The sequence below is a fragment of the Pleuronectes platessa genome, chromosome 5 (genome assembly GCF_947347685.1).
Source record: "Pleuronectes platessa chromosome 5, fPlePla1.1, whole genome shotgun sequence".
NCBI classification, from domain to species: Eukaryota; Metazoa; Chordata; class Actinopteri; order Pleuronectiformes; family Pleuronectidae; genus Pleuronectes; species Pleuronectes platessa.
This window is the reverse complement of record NC_070630.1, coordinates 7,094,352-7,113,770: the sequence shown is the minus strand read 5'-3', so window position 1 is coordinate 7,113,770 and position 19,419 is coordinate 7,094,352. Positions and strand designations below refer to the sequence as shown.

The 19,419-nt window shown below is 41.6% G+C and overlaps 1 protein-coding gene across 1 annotated transcript; it reads left to right on the top strand.

Moving 5' to 3' along the window:
* The first annotated feature begins 4,013 nt into the window (after positions 1-4,013).
* LOC128440496 (uncharacterized) lies at positions 4,014-5,843 on the top strand. The gene is made up of 5 exons (XM_053423220.1): positions 4,014-4,143; positions 4,241-4,303; positions 4,392-4,454; positions 4,708-5,667; positions 5,814-5,843. Exons 3-5 carry the CDS (start codon positions 4,446-4,448, stop codon positions 5,841-5,843), a joined length of 999 nt encoding a protein of 332 aa, XP_053279195.1. The 5' UTR covers positions 4,014-4,143; positions 4,241-4,303; positions 4,392-4,445.
* The last annotated feature ends 13,576 nt before the right edge of the window (positions 5,844-19,419 follow it).

Below are 19,419 nucleotides of genomic sequence, written 5' to 3'. Positions count from 1 at the left end.
TTTGGCGAATCGGTCGATCACTTTGTCATCATTGATGCCTCCCACCAACTCTCTCTAAATTGACATCACTGCCAGATCATTGAGTCTTTCCTGGCCCATGGTGCGCCGGAGCCAAGTGTGTAGCCGGCGAAGAGCACTGAATGACCTCTCACAGCTGCAGCTACTGACTGGGATGGTAAGGGCCACCTGCAAGACCGCCTTCAATGATGGGAACATCATGGGATCTAGAAGCTTAAACACACTCAGAATGTCCGGGATGGCTTCTGGCCCCTTCCTGCTTAAAAAGCTTTTCGCCACCAAGACCTCTTCTGAGGCTAGCTGGATGTTGTAATGCGAGGCTAGTTTGTCGAGGGACTGCATGCACAGAAAGGTGTTGGAGGCAGGGTGACATGCTTGGATGCCAATCATGACATCGCTCCCAACACTGGAAAAACGATTCTCCAGCTCACTGGTCATTCGATCAATGCAGGGGTAGAAGAGCCTTTGCTTGAGATGCTCTGATGATTCTTCAAGCAGGTCTGAGCTGGACCCACATGACACCTCCACAACATAGTCTTCCATCCTCTTCTGTTTCCTTCTGGGACCGAGAGAGGGCTCCTCGATGTTGTTCTCTTGGCAAATATTCTTTGCCATGGAATAGATATCTTCAGCCACCTGTGATGTTCGCTGGCTGACCAAGGTCTCATTTACAGCACTTTTGTATTGAATTGCATGCGCCAGGTCGACAGTTTCTTTTTGAAGAAACTTGTGGAACCCCTCAGTGATGCCCAGCAACTGTTTGAACATAGCCAACATGTAGACCAGGGACAGTTTGCATAACTTGGAATGCAGACCTATCGCCGTTGGCGTGTTGATTATCTGAAGCGTTTTTACTACTGCAGGAAAATTCTTCAGCAGGGCCTTGACTGAGTTCAACTGGCATGACCATCGGGTTGTTGATATTTGCACAAGCTCTTCCTGCACGATGTTGAGCTCTCTCTGAACAGCAGCAAACTGATCGTGGTTGATTATAGACACACTAAAAAATGCGTAGAGGTTCTCCAGCAGATCAAAAAAATCTCTTGCTTCAGGAATCGCCTTGCAGGTGTGGCAAAGGACAAGGTTCAGTTCATGTGCATAACAATGCACATAGACAGCCTCTGGGTGTTTTTCCCTGAAACGGGCTTGAACCCCTCGAATTGATCCACTCATAACCGCCGCACCATCATAAGTTTGTGCCACAACTTTCAGGTTAGCAATATTGTTTGACACGAGAACCTGCTCCACCGCGTTTGTAATTGCTTCGGCACCATAGCCATCCAGTTTGTTCAAGCTCAGAAATCGCTCCTTGATGTTACCCTCTGGTGCAACATAACGCACACACACAGAGAGTTGTTCTGTGTGCCCATCCTTAGCCTCGTCTGCCATTACTGCATACATGGTTGATTCTTGCACTTCTTGAATTATCTGGGCTGTGACCTCGGTAGAGCAGCATTTTATCAATTCAATTTGGGAAGAAGGTGAGAGGTATGTTGTATTGGCTGGAGTTTCGTATCTCTGCAGGAAAGGGTCGAATTTCTTCAGCATGTTCATGCATTCAAGGAAGTTCCCTCGGTTGGGGCTGTCCTCCTTTTCGTTTTGGCCACGAAAAGCAAGGCCCTGTTTGGCCAGAAAGGTAGTTACTGACAAAATGCGTTGGAGATACTGCCTTCTTTCAGTTATCTCCACTACACTTGCAGTTTGTAGCTGCTCAGTTATGTCCCCATGGACCTTGGTGGCTTTAAAGCTTGTCCATGCCACCATTGAGGCCTTGTGCAGTGAAGTTTTTTCATGGTCCCTAAAGGAATCTAGAGCCCTCTTCCAGTTTGTGTAGCCTGTGCAGGCCAGACCATCTTTGTTCTGCCTACCTAGCTGATTGCTGAACAATCTACAACAAAAGCAGAACGCTGAATTTTGGCTTACTGAATATTCTAGCCAGTTAAAAGCGTCGTACCAGCCCTTCTGGAAGCACCTCTTTTGAAGTCCAAACTGTCTAAAGGGGAACTGGATATCTTTAACTTGTTTAGGACCTGTTTCTGTGTTTCCTAAATCTGTCATTCCTGTCTTTTCCTGATTTGGGCAAGGTCCAGGGTCCTCTACTCCCTCTCTTTCGTCTTCAACTGCCTGTCCTTTCTCTGTGTGTGTTTCTGTTTCTTTCTCAAACTCACTCTCCCTGCTTGATTGTATTATCTGAAATATACACAAGATACACTACTTACTATAGTGTTGTTGTGTCATTGTTCAGACTTTACAATCAAATTCTCTTTTTCTCACTCACCTCCACCTCACTTGCTCGTCCTGCCCTTTCATCATCATTGAGCTCTCCTTCTCCCTCTCTCTCTTTACTCTGAACATACCAGAGTGAACAATAAAGATATCTTATCAAAGTGATTTGTCTCGTCAAAATGGCATTTCTGAACTAAACAGCAATGATTATTATATCACTCTAAATAAACTCATCTCTTGCACTTCTGTATATTTCTAACATAAGCCTATTACACATTTTCTCACTGCTCTCAACTTACTTTTCTTATTTTCTGGGGCTGCCCAAAAAAGTGACGAATGTCACTTCCACCTTTCCTCTTGCTCATGATGACACTAACTGTGAATGAAAGTTAACTGTTATTAAACTGCTTGAAATTATTTTATCATAATACATTTCAACATTAACTGACACTTTCCTGAAACTCCATGTGGAATTGACAAATATACTTTAATACACACTTAGATAGAGGGTCGTTTATCTATTCATTTATTACAATTTTGGCTTTGCTTAAAAGTATAGTCCAATGCTTTTTACATTTACCCACACCAGTTAATTTCAATCTTATTTTATTTTAAAGTGAAAATTTCCAAATACTAGTAAATGATTTTGAACTACTGTTCTGCACCACAATTAGTTTTTGCTGTAGACGCTTGGTGGTTAAAAACTGCATTGCAGGTGTGATTTGTGTTTTTTGACCCTCCTGTGTTACCTTAGTTTAGTTTGAGCAAGAGAGCACAGCATGTCAGTTAATTCTCATCTTTGTTGTCCTGAGAGAGTCTCAGTCCCTGAGTATTTATGTTTAAAGGAGCTAAATCACTTTTGTGGCATAGCAAGTATGTTTGTTAATTTTCTGAATGTTTAATTGTAGCTTAAATTCGGCGATGCTAATCGCGGCAGCATTGTACATTGAGAATGCATTGTAAGTTAGCATTGAAGCTAGCGGGACCTAAAAGCCCTTTTCACAAACACACAAACAAACACACACACACACACACACACACCGCCTTTCATCACCCTCACACTCAATGAATTCCTGCTTGTCTTTGTTTTGTGTCTGTTTTCCTTTTTTTGTTGCATAAAATCTAGGCTAGCTTTTCATGTAGGCTAACTAAACCACATAACGGTGGTTGTCATGTCTCTCTGCTTTTTTGTCTTTTACTTAATCAGTTGCTAAAAAAGAGAGCATCAGTCCTAGCTTATCTTGCCTTACCTGGCTTGGTTTGTTATAGCATCATCAGATACAGTATGGTATTTCACCGCAAATTAGCATACAACTTTCACAGCTTTCCTCACTTAGAGATGGTTGCTATCTATGCCAACGCAATGTGGATATGCTGCCCGTTCTATGGCCAGGGGAGAAACTGGAGCAATTCATCTAAATTTTCTAAAACATACATGACTGCTTTGGAAAAACGTTTGCTTTATAATCAGCGAATGTTATCGCGGGGCTATAATTAAAAAAAAAAAAAAAAAAAAAATTGATGCGAAATTGATCCGGGGCTATTCATAAAACATCCGGGGCTAAAGCCCCGGACGCCCAGGGCTAACGACGCCCCTGGTTGATGTCATCCCTTCATTCTTATGTTGTTCTGTGCACACCAAGTCTCTTCTACACTGATACATCACAGTGTAGAAGAGAGAGATGTAGAGTTCACAGATGTCTTCAAGTGAGCTCGGCTTCTCTCCAGCCGCCCATAGTGGCTCTGTGCTGTCAGCCCAATATCCATTCCATGAATTAGGTCACTGTTAGATCCAATCTCTAATTCTTTTATCTATTCAATAAATGATGTTCCTCTCAGGAAAGTGAAGATACCACCCAAAGAGATGAGCTGAGAGAAGAACCTCTCACACTGCCACAGGTGAGACAAAACTACAATATTAGACAACTCTACCTCTGTTGCTTACTCTTACAGTCAAATTACAATTATCTATGTTGTTTCTTTGTATCATTATTAGGAAAGTGATGAAGATGATAGCCAGAGAGAAGAGGAGAGAGCAGAACCTCTCACAGTGCCACAGGTGAGACAAAACTGCAGTGTCATATAATCTGCTCCATCTCTATCCCTCTGTTTCTCTTTAATGATTTGTTAATTTCTGTCCTTTTCAGGAAAACAATGAAGGTGGCAGCCAAAGACAAGAACAAAGAGCAGAATCTTTCACAATGGTGCAGGTGAGACAAAACTTAAGCACTTACATATGAGGTTGATTACACATTAGATTAATTTGTCATTGGACAAACTGTAACATATTCTGCAGTTTATTAACGTGTACGCTTTCTATCCATCCGCTTATTTTTCTCTTTCTCATGTGTTGTAGCTTCTGTTTATCTTCCATACTAAGTTCAGTCTGCCAAAACAAGGTTATGAGCAAAACAAGGGAAACCTGATCAGTTTCAATGCAGTGCTTCTCTTTCTATCATTTAGGACAATGTCCCTCAAGAAGTTGATGATGTCCACTCCTCCCATGGACTAACAGAAGAGCAAAGCATCATCTCGATTCTCTCCTTTAGATTGAGACACAACACAACAGGTGTATTAATGGAAGACCTGCTGAAACTGCTCAAATTGCATTCTGCTCGGACTAGTGCAGTTCCAACAAGCAAGTATTTTCTGGAGAAACCATTAGCTGGTATTACACATCAGTTTGAACGACACCATTACTGTAGAGTTTGTACTAAGTACATTGGTTCTTCACAATCTCTGGAAGAAACACTCAAATGTGTGTCATGTTCCTCATTCATGACAGTGAAAGACAGTTTACAGGAAAGACATTTCTTTATTCACATACCATTGAAGGATCAGCTGAAAGACATTCTTGAGAACCAGGGTATGCATGATCTATGTTTTTGTGCTGATGCCGGTACAAAGCATGTAATAAATGACATATGTGATGGCACCTTATATCAGACTTTGAAAAATAACAGTAAAGAGGATTTTCTGTCCCTTACATTCAATTGTGATGGTGTACCAGTTTTTCAGTCCTCCAAATTTAGTATTTGGCCAATATTATGCTGTGTTAATGAGATACCACCTGAGAGTAGGGATAAACATATACTTTTATGTGGTTTGTGGTTTGGATCCAAGAAGCCAGACATGTCCTGCTTCTTTAAACCATTTGTTGAGGAGTGTGCCAATCTTTCTCAAGCTGGTTTTGAGTGGCAGCATCCTAGTGACCAGTCATTGAGACACATAAAAGTGCACACATTGTGCTGTGTGTGTGATGCAGTTGCAAGGCCATTACTACAGAATTTTAAGCAGTTTAATGGTGAGTATGGCTGTGGAGTCTGCCTTCACCCTGGGATGCAAACAAGGAAAGGAAAAGGAAGCACAAGGGTTTATGCATGTCCAGATGAAAAGCCAATTGACAGAAATTATAAAACCACAGTCAAAATAGGACAAATAGCTGAAAGAGAAGGGAAGACCATATTGGGCATAAAGGGCTCATCTGCTCTTGCAGATTTACCATTGTTTGATCTAATCAATGGGATGGTCCCTGACTACATGCACTGTGTGTTGCTTGGTGTGTGCAGATATATGGCGACTTTATGGATGGATTCTAAAAGCAGTTCTAAGCCATGGTATATTGGTGCACAAACAGCCATCATCGACAGACACCTCTTGTCTATTAAACCTCCAAGTATTGTTGCTCGAGTTCCAAGATCTCTAATAGAACGCAAATTCTGGAAAGCCCATGAGTGGCAGCACTGGCTTTTGTACTACAGCTTGCCAGTTCTGAAAGGCCTACTTCCACAGAGGTTTCACTCTCATTGGGCATTACTGATAGAGGGCATAAGCATTCTGTTGGGGTCTGAATTAAATGCTGAGCTGATAAATCACGCACATGACGCATTAGTGTACTTTGTTGGAGGTGTGCAGTCATTGTATGGGAAAGAGCACATGACATTCAATGTTCATTCACTACTGCGTTTAAGCAAAAGTGTTGTACACTGGGGTCCTCTGTGGGCTCACTCAGCCTTCATGTTTGAAGATTTCAACGGGTACCTCCTGAAACAAGTCAAAAGTAGTCAAGCTGTTCCACAACAAATATGCAAACAAGTGGCATTATCCCGTGCTTTCCCCTGTTTAGCAAAGCAATTCTTGACAAATGCATCGGCAGAAGTTAAAGATTTCTGCAATGAAATGAGACAGGGAAACCAGCATGTCAAGAAGTATAAAAAGTTGACCGAGGTGACTGCCCTTGGTCCACCAAATGTGAGATTTACAGTGCCTTGCATAAGTATTCACCCCCTTTGGACTTTTCTACATTTTGTCATGGTATAACCACAGATTAAAATTTATTTCATCGTGAGTTTATGTAATGGACCAACACAAAATAGTGCATCATTTGGAAGTGGGGGGAAATATTACATGGATTTCACAATTATTTACAAATAAAAATCTGAAAAGTGTTGAGTGCATATGTATTCACCCCCTTTACTGTGAAACCCCTAACAAAGATCTGGTGCGACCAATTGCATTCACAAGTCACATTTGCAAGTCACATAATTAGTAAATAGGGTCCACCTGTCTGCAATTTAATCTCAGTATAAATACACCTGTTCTGTGACGGACTCAGAGTTTGTTGGAGATCATTACTGAACAAACAGCATCATGAAGACCAAGGAGCTCACCAAACAGGTCAGGGATAAAGTTGTGGAGAAATATGAAGCAGGGTTAGGTTATAAAAAAATATCCAGAGCTTTGAACATCTCTCTGAGCACCATAAAATCCATCATAAGAAAATGGAAAGAATATGGCACAACCGCAAACCTACCAAGAGGAGGCCGTCCACCCAAACTGAAGAGTCGGACAAGGAGAAAATGAATCAGAGAAGCAACCAGGAGGCCCATGGTTACTCTGGAGGAGTTGCAGAGATCCACAGCTGAGGTGGGAGAATCTGTCCACAGGACAACTATTAGTCGTCTACTCCACAAATCTGGCCTTTATGGAAGAGTGGCAAGAAGAAAGCCATTGTTGAAAGGGATCCATAAAAAATCCCGTTTGGAGTTTGCCAGAAGCCATGTGGGAGACACAGCAAACATGTGGAAGAAGGTGCTCTGGTCAGATGAGACCAAAATTGAATGTTTTGGCCTCAATGCAAAACGCTATGTGTGGCGAAAACCCAACACTGCCCATCACCCTGAGCACACCATCCCAACAGTGAAACATGGTGGTGGTAGCATCATGCTGTGGGGATGCTTCTCTTCAGCAGGTACAGGGAAACTGGTCAGAATAGAGGGAAAGATGGATGGAGCCAAATACAGGGAAATCCTTGAAGAAAATCTGATGCAGTCTGCAAAAGACTTGAGACTGGGGCGGAGGTTCATCTTCCAGCAGGACAATGACCCTAAACATACAGCCAGAGCTACAAAGGAATGGTTTGGATTAGAGAATGTTAATGTCTTAAAATGGCCCAGTCAAAGCCCAGACCTCAATCCAATAGAGAATCTATGGCAAGACTTGAAGATTGCGGTTCACAGACGGTCTCCATCCAATCTGACTGAGCTTCATCTTTTTTGCCAAGAAGAATGGACAAACCTTTCCATCTCTAGATGTGCAAAGCTGGTAGAGACATACCCCAAAAGACTTGCAGCTGTAATTGCAGCGAAAGGGGGTTCTACCAAGTATTGACACAGGGGGGTGAATACTTATGCACCCAACAGATGTCAACTTTTTTGTTCTCATTATTGTTTGTGTCACAATAAAATTTATTTTGCACCTCCAAAGTACTATGCATGTTTTGTTGATCAAACGGGAAAAAGTTTATTTTAGTCTATTTGAATTCCAGTTAGTAACAGTACATAATGGGAAAAAGTCCAAGGGGGGTGAATACTTATGCAAGGCACTGTATATCTCTTGGTGACCAAGCTGCTCTCCACACAGTGAGAGAGGTTCCCACAAACTCTGTGGTGAGTTACTACAAGAGAATTGCTGTAAATGGTGGTGTTGTTCATGGTCATACCTACAGCAAAATAAAACAAAGAAACAACTCTGTTGTGCTTTTGAAGGATGGAAGTATTTTTACAGTCTCACACTTTATTGACATGGGTGATCAATGTGTATATGCCATAGGAAAATATGACATTTGTACAGTGCAGAAGTTGGCCAGAGGTTCTATAATCAGAACTCAACTGAGGTACATGTCAACTGTTCACTTTCCCACAGGCTTTCACAAAGCCATAAATGCCACTCTGATAGTTAGACCATGTATGTACATACAGTGTCCACAGTCCCACTCGATCGTATGTCGGCTACTGAATATGTATTACTGTAAATGATTGAGTGTTAACTGTGAAGGTGGAGTTATTGCTGTTGTGTTTCTGAGCAGAAAAGGAAATATTTTTCCAAATTACTATTGTAACAAATTAAATTATAATTCTTATTCTAATGTAATCTGCTGATCTTGTGCAAAATTAAAAATATTTCTACAACAAGAATGGAATGAATATGATTGTATATAATTGCTCCTAAAATGTTAAACAATATTTTGCATGAAAACCTGCTTTTAGTCAACTCGTGATTTCCCTTTAATTTCATTGTCAAATCATGTTGTTTATTTGAATGTCTCACATTTGTGGCAACACAAGTACATTTTATAAGTATTTTCTATAATGTTTGCAACAGTTTAGTTTCACTGATGAATGTCCAACTTATATAAGTTTGATATTACATTTTCCTACTAAGGATATTGTATGCAACATTACTGTCATATATTGTTCTTATAAATACCCAAATCATACAAGTTTCATTTTGTTCAAATATACTAAGGATCTTATATCTGGTTTCACTGTTGTATGCTTTACATACAAGTTTCAGACAGAAGACATACAAATTTTATAAGATTCATCTATATCTTTTCCATATGGGTAAGTTTGGATGCAGAGAAAGCATTTGATTCAGTGAGGTGGTCTTTTTTATATAAAGTACTTTCAAAATTTGGCTTTCATACAACTATAATTGACACGTTTGCAGCACTATATAGCAGACCAACTGCTAGAGTCAAAATCAATGGGGATTTGTCCGACTCGTTCATTCTGAAAAGGGGAACGAGACAGGGGTGTTGTGCGTTGCCGCTCCTCTTTGCCTTGTTTGTAGAACCCATAAGTCAGCTAATTAGGCAGAGGACTGATATAAAGGGGGTAACGATGGCATCCGGGGAACAAAAACTGGGCCTATTTGCAGACGATTTATTGCTGAGTATAATACAACCTACTCAGACACTCCCAAAATTGATGAAATTGCTAGAGAAATTTGGTTCAATTTCAGGTTACAAAATTAATATTAATCAAACTCAAGTATTAACATTTAATCATGACCCTCCAGTCTCAATTAAGACCATGTACAACTGGAATTGGGAGGCTGAGTCCATTAAATATTTGGGTGTCTCATTACCTAGGGACTTCACAAGGTTATATAACATCAACTACGACCCGTTAAATTCAAAGATAAAAACTGATGTACAAAGATGGAACGTTATTCCCTTTTTGAGTTTAAGCTCGCGGATAGAATCAATCAGGATGAATATTCTCCGACTGATGCTGTATCTTTTTCAATGTCTACCAGTTAGAATACCATCTAAGCAATTCTTAGAATGGGACAGATTAATAGCGAGGTATCTGTGGCAAGGGAAAAAGGCCAGAATTAAATTCAAAACGCTGCAATTAAGAAAAGAAAAGGGTGGGATGGGCCTTCCCTGCGTACAGGAATACTACTATGCAGCCCAATTAAGGCCACTAGTCTGCCTGTGTTCACCATCATACACTGCAGCATGGAAGGAAATAGAAGGAACGATGGTAAAGGGTATTCCAATAACAGCTCTACTAAATGATAACAAACTACAAAGAGAACAGGAGATCCCAGAAGACTCTATAACGGGCAGCTTCTTGAAGTCCTGGCAGGAAATAGCCAAAATTTGCAGATTAAAAAACACTTCTAAAATTATGAGGTGGTGTGCCTATGACTCAGACTTTACACCGAATAAAATCGACGGCAGATTTAAGACATGGATCACAAAATGTTTAACTTCCTATTATTCATTTGTACACAAGGGGGTATTTCAGAGTTTTGAAACCCGACAGAAGGATCACGGTCTGGGGTAAGATGATTTTTTTAGGTACCTGCAAGTGAGACATTACTTTAACAAAAATATTAAAGAGGCATTAGGAAAAGATGAGCCAGGGTTCATGGAGGTATTTTTAGCATTGACTAAATCTAGAACATGCAATAAAATTATCTCCAAATTATATAACGCCATACAATTATCCAAACAAGAGAATACAGAATACATAAAGAGGAAATGGGAAACGGAAATAGGGGTAAAGATCTCACAGGAGAGCTGGGAGAAAATATGTCAACTACAATGGTTCTCGACCGGGTCAAAGGGATGATCTCTATTTGAATCAACAGGTATCAAACACAATACACATTATTTTAGTACATCGTGAAAGGAGAAATAATTAGAAGGAGCAATAAGAGCACAAGACCCAGTTTACCAAACCATCCCTGGAGTGAAGGTGTTCAGCCGAGCTCTGTGCAGCCTTCTGAGCAGGAGCTGTGTGCGAGGGCTTTATTCCGGCAACTATAACACAATGTCATATGAACGTTAAATCACCGGCCATCACAGGCCACCTTAGCTCTCATAGATGCCATCACTGAGTATTCAAAACTAAGTCTACAGCCTTTTGGTCAACAGTTCTTTCCTTATTGAATTCCTATGTATGTTAACATGTTTTTTTATACGTGTATATATAAACTAATATCTGTCAGTTTCTAAACTTAAAATAGTTCAGGAGTTAAAAGCAGAGCAGGTGAGGGTCGAGTCTATACATCACCCCAAAAACACCAATATTTATAACTATATATAATTCCACACTTATTTAATTGATAGATAAGCAGTTTTGAGAGTTGTGGTTTGATTTCAGAATGAAGATCTCTGTGACTTTGGCTTTCACTCCCAATAAATGACAGTGGAAATTAAAAGTCAAATCTGAATTTATCAAATATGGCGACGCCTGCGAGCTAGTTCTGGCAGGCAACTCGAGCGGCGCTGCGCCAATCAGGTGTCATACATCATGTGACATACATCATGTGACATACCTCAATCTCCACAACCATCTTAATACACACCCACCTTATCAGGTGGTCTTCCCATTTCCCATCAACCCCTCTTGCTCGCACTGCTGCTGCAGTATTGCTACCTGTTGCTTCAGTGTCTCAGCCGTTGACCAAGTGACCGTTGTTCCTCCGTGGGTCGTTGTCTCTCTCAATCCGAGTGATTCCTCCTCTGAAGAAGTTCGCTTTATTTCCGAAATTTCGGCTCGGTCCTTCAAGATTCACTACGTGTGAATCGGACGTCAAGCGTCTGCGCCACGACTCCCGCGGGCCTCTCAGCGCGCACCACATCCTGGAGGAGCTGCGCACCCGAAGCGTTTAATTCATCGGGTCTGAGCCACGAGTTAGTTTCAACTACTTCTTGACTGAAGGCGGCTCCGCGAGGCCGAACAAACGCTGGTGGCAGCGTCACTGACGGCAGCTTCGCTGACGGATTCTTCCCGGGACATATCTGCTCTACCAACTTCTCCCTCACCGCGGGATGTTGTCCCTCGGAGGCAGAGGAAGCGCGCCTGGATCCGCTGGGGCTTTCATCCTGTCTCCTCTGCTGAATGAAGTCTGCACTGAACGTTATGAATGAAACAATTCAGGCTGGAATCACACGCCATCTTCCCTGCACGTGATGTAAACAAAATGACGGGACCGGCTCGTGTTATAGTACTTCCTGGTACGTCACTCCAGCAGGATTATGGGAGTTGTAGTCCAATCTCCAGCCATGGGTCTGAAGCTTCTGTCTCCTGACAACAGTACCTTTCCCAAAGGAATCAAATGCTAGCAGGTAATATGTTTTGTTATTCCGGAAACTTTCAATTATATAATATAATATATATGTGGGTGGAGTGGTCTGCCTCCAACCAAGGGTTGGGGTTCAATCTTGTGCAGGGTGCTGGGCCCTCAGGTGGGCCCTCATAGATGTTGAATGCAACAATTGTAAATAACTTGTATATATGACTTTCTTATGACTTCTGGCATGCAATGATTTCGCAACGGACGTGCCATGTGCTATATTTATCGCATTGCACATGCCCGAGTTTCAGGGATAGGAAGGGAGCGAGATGGCTCACTCCTCAGCTACTTCCATCAGCACCTCCGGTAAAACAAAGTTTATTACAGCTGCGCGAATAACACACACTATGAGGTAACTAACGAATGATCGAATATTAAATTCGCGGGCAACTATTTTGTCTTCGGATTGTCGACTACAATCTGGTGCACTTTTAGGAAGTGCACCAGAAAATTCTGGACATCCTTCATTGGATGTGAGAGAGTGGTGGTTTACTGTTGTGTCAAGACACCACAACACTTCTGTGCGCAGCGTTGTCGTAAGGCCTGCATGATTATGGCCAAAATCATAATTACGATTATTTAGATCAATATTAATATCATGATTATTCATACATTTTAGGAACAATATATTTTTATAGCATTTTCATGTTTAAAGGCACAAGAACACTGCTTCACTTCCATGTTGTGCTATATTCCAGCTAATGTACACATCTTTCATTAGGTCCTGGGCAATCGACTCTCCTGTCGGTTCTTATGGGAAAAAATGACGTCTGTAAGCATCGACTCTTCATTGCAAATTACAATCAATGCAGTGAATTGTCAGGGACATGTACGGCTCCATTGTTGTGCTTGATCATTGCTCACAGTATTTATTGGACACATGTCTTTGGCCAAATGAAATGCGATCGCATCAGTTATTCCAGTGTGTCTTCGGGAAGGGGATGGATACGCTGTCGCACCATGCGTGGTCGTTTATGGTTTTCTCTGTTGACGTTGGACATGGACGGAGATTCAGGGAGGTAATGTTAGTTTTGGCCTTGATGCACTTGTTGTACTATGGTTTGTGGGTCGTTTTTTCAGGTGGTTAAACAAGGTAGTTGTATTGCTATGCGGCGCAAACACAACTCTAAACGCACTCTGGCATGATTTGTTCTTGGTTATCATCACTTGCCCTAAATTCCAAAACTACCATACAACGGTTGATGATCCTTTTCGAAGGACTAGCTCCTCGCCTTCTGCTCCTGATAATTGATTTACCTTTCACACGACACCGTGATTGGCTACTCTCTGTCTCTACTCTCTAAGAAATACCGGAACTGACTGCAGACAAAACGTTGTTCTGGCTACCGCTGCAGGGTGCGTGCATGACAACTCCCATTTTGTTCTCCCTCTGGTGGTTAGCGAATGTTAGTCGAGAAAGCGCTTGATTTGATATGTAGCAAAGCACGCATTTTAAATGTCAATATCGCTGACGATCATGCAATTCGATTAATTGTGCAGCCCTAGTTGTTGTGGCTCCCTTTGTCACTCTGAGGTCCGTAAATAGATAGATAGATAGATAGATTACATTATTCATCCCCGAAGGGAAATTAAGTCGTCATAGCAGCCGGTACATTTGATTACAATAAAATAAATACAATAGAATAAAATATTGAGGTAAAAAGAATAAAAACAGAAACACAAGATAAATAGGTAGATAAGGTGCAGTGGCAGATGATGGTAATAGTACTGATGATATGATGGTAATGTTATTGTTAGATAGTATATAAAAAATTGTATAGTATATATAATATATATTTATATATGATAGTAATTATACCAATATAATAGCAGTATATAGTAATAATAGCAGTAACAGTATATATAATAATAGTCAAATATAATAATAATAATAATAATAACAGGTACACATGTATAAATATGTGTATATAGACTTATATATACAAAGAATATACAAAGAGTATGATATAATATATAGTACGGGTATAAATATAAGTATTTGGCGATGCAATAGATAATATAATGTACTATGAGTGTAAGAATATGTAGACAGAGTGTGCAAAAGACAATATTATTGTATAAAATGATGAATTGAGACAGGTATATTTAGTTTAGTTCAGTGATGGTGGCTCTGACAGAGGTAGATGCGTTGTACAGTCTTATTGCGGTTGGGAGGAACGACCTGTATCGTTCCTTAGAGCAGCGGGGTTGAATGAGTCTATGGCTGAAGCTGCTCCTTAGCCTGTCCAGTGTTTTGTGGAGGGGTGAGACGGATTGTCCATGATTGCCAGCATTTCAGGTGGTTTGCTGGACTTAGAGTGTTAAATTCTGAAGTATAGGTTGCCATGTGCCAAGTTCACAATATATTCTCCTACAGCCAGGGCAGTTGGGGGGAACCTCACCAGGCAGTATATATTCTCCCGCGACAATGTGCCTACAGCGAATGACCACACCACGGGAGTGCATGGTGCGCATCACAGTTTCACAGGTAGCATATTCTCCTGCAGGCATGCGCCATGGAGAATGGCCCCACCGCGGCGGTGAATGGCGCACATAATCAGTTTCACAAGGTAGCATATTCTCCTGCAGGCATGCGCCTATGGAGAATAGCTACACCGCAGTGGCATGGCACACATAACAAGCTCACTAGGTAGCATATTCTCCAGCAGGCATGCGCCTATGGAGAATAGCCACACCGCAGTGGCGTGGAACACATAACAGGCTCACTAGGTAGCATATTCTCCAGCAGGCATGCGCTTATGGAGAATAGCCACACCGCAGTGGCGTGGAACACATAACAGGCTCACTAGGTAACAGGCTCACTAGCCAGCAGGCATGCGACTATGGAGAATAGCCACACCGCAGTGGCATGGAACACATAACAGGCTCACTAGGTAGTATATTCTCCAGCAGGCATGCGCCTATGGAGAATAGCCACACTGCAGTGGCATGGAACACATAAACAGGCTCACTAGGTAGCATATTCTCCAGCAGGCATGCACCTATGAAGAATAGCCACACCGCAGTGGCGTGGAACACATAACAGGCTCACTAGGTAGCATATTCTCCAGCAGGCATGCGCCTATGGAGAATAGCCACACCGCAGTGGCGTGGAACACATAACAGGCTCACTAGGTAGCATATTCTCCAGCAGGCATGCGCCTATGGAGAATAGCCACACCGCAGTGGCGTGGAACACATAACAGGCTCACTAGATAGCATATTCTCCAGCAGGCATGCGCCTATGAAGAATAGCCACACCGCAGTGGCGTGGAACACATAACAGGCTCACTAGGTAGCATATTCTCCAGCAGGCATGCACCTATGGAGAATAGCCACACCGCAGTGGCGTGGAACACATAACAGGCTCACTAGGTAGCATATTCTCCAGCAGGCATGCGCCTATGGAGAATAGCCACACCGCAGTGGCGTGGAACACATAACAGGCTCACTAGGTAGCATATTCTCCTGCAGGCAGGCGCCTATGGAGAATAGCCACACCGCAGTGGTGTGGAACACATAACAGGCTCACTAGGTAGCATATTCTCCTGCAGGCATGCGCCTATGGAGAATAGCCACACCGCAGTGGCATGGAACACATAACAGGCTCACTAGGTAGCATATTCTCAAGCAGGCATGCACTTATGGAGAAATGGCCACACCGCGGCGGTGAATGGCGCACACATAACAGATACCGATTCATTCGTCAGGCTCCGAATTTGTGCAGTGTTGGGGGGTTACAGTATTAGCTCATCACTCCCATCATTCCTGTGTTAGCATATGGGGAGTGATTAAGTTGGAGCCTAGACACCAAACACAAACATGTTCTTTTTTTTCTTTTTTTTTTAATATTTTTATTAGGAGGTAAGGCACAGTAGGACAGAAATCAATGTTAAATTTACATTGGGTATCATAAAATCTCAGCACGACAATCAGCAATACACAAAGACATTGATACCACAAAAACATTGCGCATCTTGATCAAGAGTAGTATATACAGTCTTCCTCCTAGGAAGTTTTTCTTATTTTATGGACCACATGAACGTGGTCCAGCAAACAACACATTACACAACTCAATGAAAACAACAACAATAATGATAGATAGATAACTGGAAATTATATTAAGTAACAATTAAGTATTAAAGCTGCACAGTATAAAGAAATTAAAAGGAAAGAAAAAATAAAATATACATAAATAAAAAAAAAAATATATATAAATAAAATAAATAAATAAATGAAAGAATAAAAAGGAAGAAGAAAGAGAGAAAAGAGAGAGAGAGGGGGGGTTCCGTCAATCAGGGGGCAGGGACTGGAGAGAGTGGAAGAATGTAAGAAAGGGAAGCCACTTACTATAAAATTTGTTAGAGCTGCCTTTTACTGAATATCTGATCTTTTCCAGCTTTAGAAGAGACATGGTGTCGTTGAGCCACTGAGTACTAGAGGGAGCTTTAGTCGACTTCCAGTGGAAAAGAAGATGGCGTCTTGCCAGTAAGGAAGTAAAAGCTAAAATGTCTAATTGTGTAGAGGTAAACCGGTTATGGTTCTCTGGGAGCCCGAATATGGCAACATGGGGGGAGACTTTTATAGTCACTGAGAGTATTTTTGACATGGTGTAAAAATAATTCAGCCAAAAGCAAGAGAGTAGCGGACAAGAGTAGAACATATGGGTTAAATTGCAGGATGAGGCATGACATTTGTCGCATTTGTCAGTGATACTGGGATAGATTTTCGACAGTCGCGCTTTAGAAAAGTGGACTCTAAACACTACTTTAAACTGTATAAGTGTGAGACGAGCGCAGGATGAACTTGTGTGAAGAGCAGTGTCCCACCAGTCATCCTTCAAATTCAGATCTAGTTCATCTTCCCAGGCAGCCCTAATTTTAGTAACTGGAGAGCAATCAAAGGACAGAAGTTCATTACAAACTTTAGAGATGAGTGATTTTTGAAGTGGATCGTGGTTTAAGAGCACCTCCCACTGTAGGGTCGGCGGCGAGGAGGGAAAAACTGGAAACAATGCTTTAGCGCAGTGTCTAATTTGAAAGTATCGAAAGAGATGAGAAGGTGGGAGATGAAATTCTCCTGAGAGATCTGTAAAGCTGCGAAAAATACCATCCTTGTAAAGATCTTCAAAATATTTCAGGCCTTTATTATGCCATGTGAGAAAGGTTGAATCTGTGAGCGGAGGTCGAAATAAATGATTGTTCAGTAAAGGAGCTAAAGTAGATGTTGATTTAAATTTGAAGTGTTTCCTAAACTGATACCAAATTTTAAGTGTGGAGTGAACCACTTGATTATTTGTGAAGCCAGAGAGGTTGGATGGAATAGAAGAAGTAAGTAGAGCAGGTAAGGAGGATGAAACACATGACTGTGCCTCCAGGTGACACCATGGCAGATTCACTGACTTGAACCAAAATGACATTTTTTGAATATGTGTCGCCCAATAATACAGTTGGAAATTCGGAAGTGCCAATCCGCCATTGAATTTACATCTCTGAAGTGTGGATTTGCGGATCCTAGGAGCCTTCCCACACCATAAGAAGTCAGAAATAGTTTGATCAATTGTTTTAAAAAACTGCTTTGGCAGGAAAAGTGGGAGACAATGGAACAAAAAAAGAAATTTGGGCAAAATGTTCATCTTAACCGCGTTAATTCTTCCAATTAACGAAAGAGGTAAGCTCCTCCATCTTTGGAGGTCAGATTTAATTTTAGACATTAAAGGTGAGAAATTAGCAGAAAAAAGAGAATTTAACGTTCTGGTTACGTTGATCCCGAGATACTTAAAGCCAGAAAGACTCATTTTGAAAGGGACATCTGACTGTGTGAGCTGTGATGCTGAAGCATTGACAGGATACCATTCACTTTTAGAAGTATTCACTTTATAGCCTGAGAATGAACCAAATCTCTGGAAAGCAGATACAATTGTGGGAATGGAAAGGACAGGATCTGAGACGTACAATAATAAGTCATCCGCATAAAGTGACAGCTTAAATTCTGTGCCCAATCGTGAGATCCCAGTAAAAGTGGAGGAGGACCTCAGAAAGATTGACAGGGGCTCTATAGCTAGCGCGAACAATAGAGGAGATAGGGGACACCCCTGTCTGGTGCCACGGGTTAGAGTGAAAAAATTGGACTGAATGCCATTAGTGGAAATGTTTGCTTGTGGTGATATGTAAAGGAGACGTATCCACGAAATGAACCCATTACCCAGTCCAAACCTCTTTAGTACAGTAAATAAATAGTCCCATTCAACCCTATCGAATGCTTTTTCAGCATCGACCGATATCACTACTTCAGGTGTTGTTGTGGCAGTTTTAGAGTAAATAATATTTAGGAGTGTTCGGACGTTAAAGAATAACTGCCGCCCCTTAACAAATCCAGTTTGCTCATGTGAGACAATAGTTGGTGCAATGTTCTCCAGGCGATAGGCCAAAGCTTTAGCAAGGATCTTAGCATCTACATTTATTAATGAGAGAGGTCTGTATGAGCCGCAGAGATTCGGATCCTTATCTTTTTTTAAGAGGAGACTTATGGAGGCTTGCCTTAAAGTGGGAGGGAGAGTGCCATGTTCCAGTGATTCCTTATAAACAGCATGTAGTAAAGGGGACAATCTATCCTGAAATCTCTTAAAAAATTCCACTGGAAATCCATCAGGGCCAGGAGCTTTGTTATTCTGCATACCTCTCGCAGCGAAAGTGATTTCTTCTACCGTTAATGGTGAGTCAAGTTTTTTAGCAGCATCTGAGCTTATCACAGGAAAGTTGAGGCTATCTAAGAATGAATTCAATTCAGTGGTGTCAGGTGGAGATTCAGACTTATATAGAGAGGAATAGAATGAGTGAAAGACAGAATTAATGGTGGCGGGATCCTTATGCAATGAGCCAGATGAATCTTTTATTTGAGGGATCGTACGTGAGGCAGCCTGGCGACGTAGTTGATGAGCCAGGAGCCGACTTGCCTTGTCACCATGTTCATAATATGTGGAGCGTGATCGTAAAAGAAGTCGCTCTGCATCACTAGTGGTGATGAGATCATATTCAGTCTGTAATTCAACACGCTGTTTAAGTAAACTGGGAGAGGGGCAAGTAGCGAGTTGTTGGTCCAATTTGGTGATATTGATAGAGATTTCTTGCAATTTGGCTTTACGGGACTTATTCAAGTGGACAGAGTAGGAAATAATTTGTCCCCGCAAGTATGCTTTTAATGATTCCCACAGCAGTGAACATGAAATTGGTTCCATAT